The 3,300-nt window shown below is 39.5% G+C and overlaps 1 protein-coding gene across 1 annotated transcript; it reads left to right on the top strand.

Moving 5' to 3' along the window:
* The first annotated feature begins 717 nt into the window (after positions 1–717).
* On the top strand, positions 718–2,450 carry LOC133015138 (gastrula zinc finger protein XlCGF17.1-like). The gene has a single exon (XM_061082276.1). It carries the CDS (start codon positions 814–816, stop codon positions 1,654–1,656), a length of 843 nt encoding a protein of 280 aa, XP_060938259.1. The 5' UTR covers positions 718–813; the 3' UTR covers positions 1,657–2,450.
* Positions 2,451–3,300: the final 850 nt, after the last annotated feature.

The following is a 3,300-nucleotide window of genomic DNA, read 5'->3' as shown; positions in this document are numbered from 1 at the left end:
TCCATAAATATCTTCACAGACACAAAGAAGATACAATTTAAAATACCAACAGTCTTAACACCAACTGTAAACGACCTCAACATCTCTACTTCCTGAATGTGATCGTTCAAACATCACAACAGTCGACATTAAACGACAAAACACAAGTTTTTCAAAACACTTCAGGAAACTGAAATGATAAACGTGTGTATTTGTGTTTCAGTGTGTCCTGCAGACGTCCAGCAACTGATGTTGATTAAAGAAGAGGTTCCCTCTGAGCAGCAGCAGTGGAGCCCCCTTGTGGACAAGGAGGACCCAGAGCCCCCCCACATTAAAGAGGAACAGGAGGATCCAGAGCCCCCCCACATTAAAGAGGAACAGGAGGATCCAGAGCCCCCCCACATTAAAGAGGAACAGGAGGATCCAGAGCCCCCCCACATTAAAGAGGAACAGGAGGATCCAGAGCCCCCCCACATTAAAGAGGTACAGGAGGACCCAGAGCCCCCCCACATTAAAGAGGAACAGGAGGAGACAGAGCCCCCCCACATTAAAGAGGAACAGGAGGAACCGTGGACCAATCAGGATGGACAGCAGCTTCAAGGACTGGAGGAGGCTGATATCAAGTTCACATTGACTCCTGTTGCTGTGAAGAGTGAAGAAGATGAAGAGAAACTTAAATCGTCAACGCTTCATCCGAGTGAGAGGAAAGAGAACAGAGAAGACTGTGGAGGACCAGAACCAGCCAGGACCTCAGGACCTGATGGACGTTTACAACCAGGTCCTGAGGACAAGGCTGAAGACTCTTCTGAGACTGAAGTCAGTGAGGATGATTGGATGGAGACCAGGGAAACTCAAACTGGTTTAAATACGAGAAATAACAAACAGCCTCTAAGTGAAATGGGATGTGAGACAGAAAAAAAAACGTTTAGTTGTTCTGAGTGTGGTAAAAGATTTAGCAAAAGGAGCGAACTTAACAGACATACTAGGAGTCATACAGGAGAGAAACCGTTCAGTTGCTCTGAGTGTGGTAAAAGATTTAGTGAAAGGGCGAATCTAAATATACATATGAGGATTCATACAGGAGAGAAACCGTTTAGTTGCTCTGAGTGTGGTAAAAGATTTAGCAAAGGGAGCGATCTTAACAGACATATGATGATTCATACAGGAGAGAAACCGTTCAGTTGCTCTGAGTGTGGTAAAAGATTTAGTGAAAGGGCGAATCTAGATATGCATACGAGGATTCATACAGGAGAGAAACCGTTTAGTTGCTCTGAGTGTGGCAAAAGATTTAGTCGAATGGGCAGTCTAAATACACATAAGAAGACTCATACAGGAGAGAAACCGTTTAGTTGCTCTGAGTGTGGTAAAAGATTTAGCAAAAGGAGTGATCTTAACAGACATATGATGATTCATACAGGAGAGAAACCGTTCAGTTGCTCTGAGTGTGGTAAAAGATTTATTGAAAGGGCGAGTTTAAATACACATATGAGGATTCATACAGGAGAGAAACCGTTTAGTTGCTCTGAGTGTGGGAAAAGATTTTGTCAAAGTTGCGGTCTAAATAGACATAAGAAGACTCATACAGGAGAGAAACCGTTTAGTTGCTCTGAGTGTGGTAACAGATTTAGCCGTAAGTCCCATCTAAATACACATATGAGGAGTCATACAGGAGAGTAACCGTTCAGTTGATCTGAGTGGTAGAAGATTTAAGATCCAGTCCTAGTGTACAAGACGTGAGGATTCATAAAGGAGAGAAGTGAATCAGTTTCCACCCTTGCAACAAAGTTTTGTAAGGACATATCAGCAGTTACTTATATATATTTTTTCAATGTTCACTGTTTTAAATAGACTATTAACAGTTTTTATGTCCCTAGAAAACATAACTCATGAATAACACGAAAGATTGTGTTTATATATCTTGTTTCTACTGATTTCTACATAATGTATCTATTTTTCATAATGTCCTTCATGTCATTTTAAGGTTAAAGTGTGTTCCTTGCACAGAATGAATGTGTTTTCTGTTGGGGAAGAGTCCAGAGCGCTGGCCGAAGTTTAGACCAAGGGTCGTAAAACGAGGCCTACACGCGATGCTGAGACCAGCTCTAGAGTTTTCCTGGTGGTTGGAGAGCCCCAGCAGGCCCAGGAGAAACCCCACTGTGTTCGTAGACGCCCACTGAGGGCTAAACCCCGCCCCCTGATCGGAACGTGTTACACACACGTTCCGATCTACATACATTTCACGTTACATAGATAAATCTAGACTTAGAGAGCCTGAACGCATCTCGACGCCAAAACCACGCAGAGATAAGAATCTTTGTCTGAAAATTCCTTTGTGTAACTCACGTGGCTTACGGCCATTTTTTACTTCGACCTCATGTTGTCATTAACAAAGGCCTCCATTTTGAGTAACGTGAATGTACCACCATCTTGATTTCAAACAGATTACGTCACCACGTGACTGCATCATTACCTCATTGCCACTCCCCCTCTCTCTCTCTCTCTCACACACACACACACACTTAGAGACACTCACACACACACACACACACACACACACACACACACACACACAAGGACGCAGACACACACACACACACACATAGATATACAATCAGTATTACACGTGTGTACTAAATTGTGATAAGTGCTGCTACTGCTACTGTTGTTATCTGTGAAATAGTAAAGTTTTGTTAAATTAAGAATCATTGAATAACATTAACTTTATTTCCCCTTTTTTAATAAATCCTTTTGTAATTAAAGTATCTGTATCTTGTGATTATTTGTGCATATGTATGTGAATACAGCTGGATTATGATAGCCTGTGCTTGAACTTAAAACCCTTCATTGTTGATTATATAATCATTAATATAAAATATTGAGATTATTAATTTAACTTTTATAAACTGAGACTGATCCTTACAGATTGAATGTTGGTCCCTGTAGCCAGGGTGGTGGCCCGTCTATATTATTCTTAATTTATCATTTTATTGTTTTAATTAATGATTTAACTATTCTTAATTGATAACCCTATCATTTCTAATTGATTCTTTTATTATTCTTAATTTAAAGATTTACCATTTTTTAAATATTTTTAATACATATTTTTAATTATTTATAATAATCATATTTCATGATTATTAATAATTAGCCAACGTCAAGTCTACTACTATTGAACAAACGTTATTAACTAGTTTATATGATTTAATGTTTGTTTTAAAACAATGGTTTCTTGGTTCGTGAGATTCAATGACAGTGTGTGTTCTCCTTTATGTATTGAATGTGTTTCCAGGAATAAAAGTCTAATAAAAAGATATTGGCGTC

The sequence above is a fragment of the Limanda limanda genome, chromosome 12, assembly GCF_963576545.1.
Source record: "Limanda limanda chromosome 12, fLimLim1.1, whole genome shotgun sequence".
In the NCBI taxonomy this organism is placed as follows: Eukaryota; Metazoa; Chordata; class Actinopteri; order Pleuronectiformes; family Pleuronectidae; genus Limanda; species Limanda limanda.
This window is presented reverse-complemented; position numbering and strand designations above follow the sequence as displayed.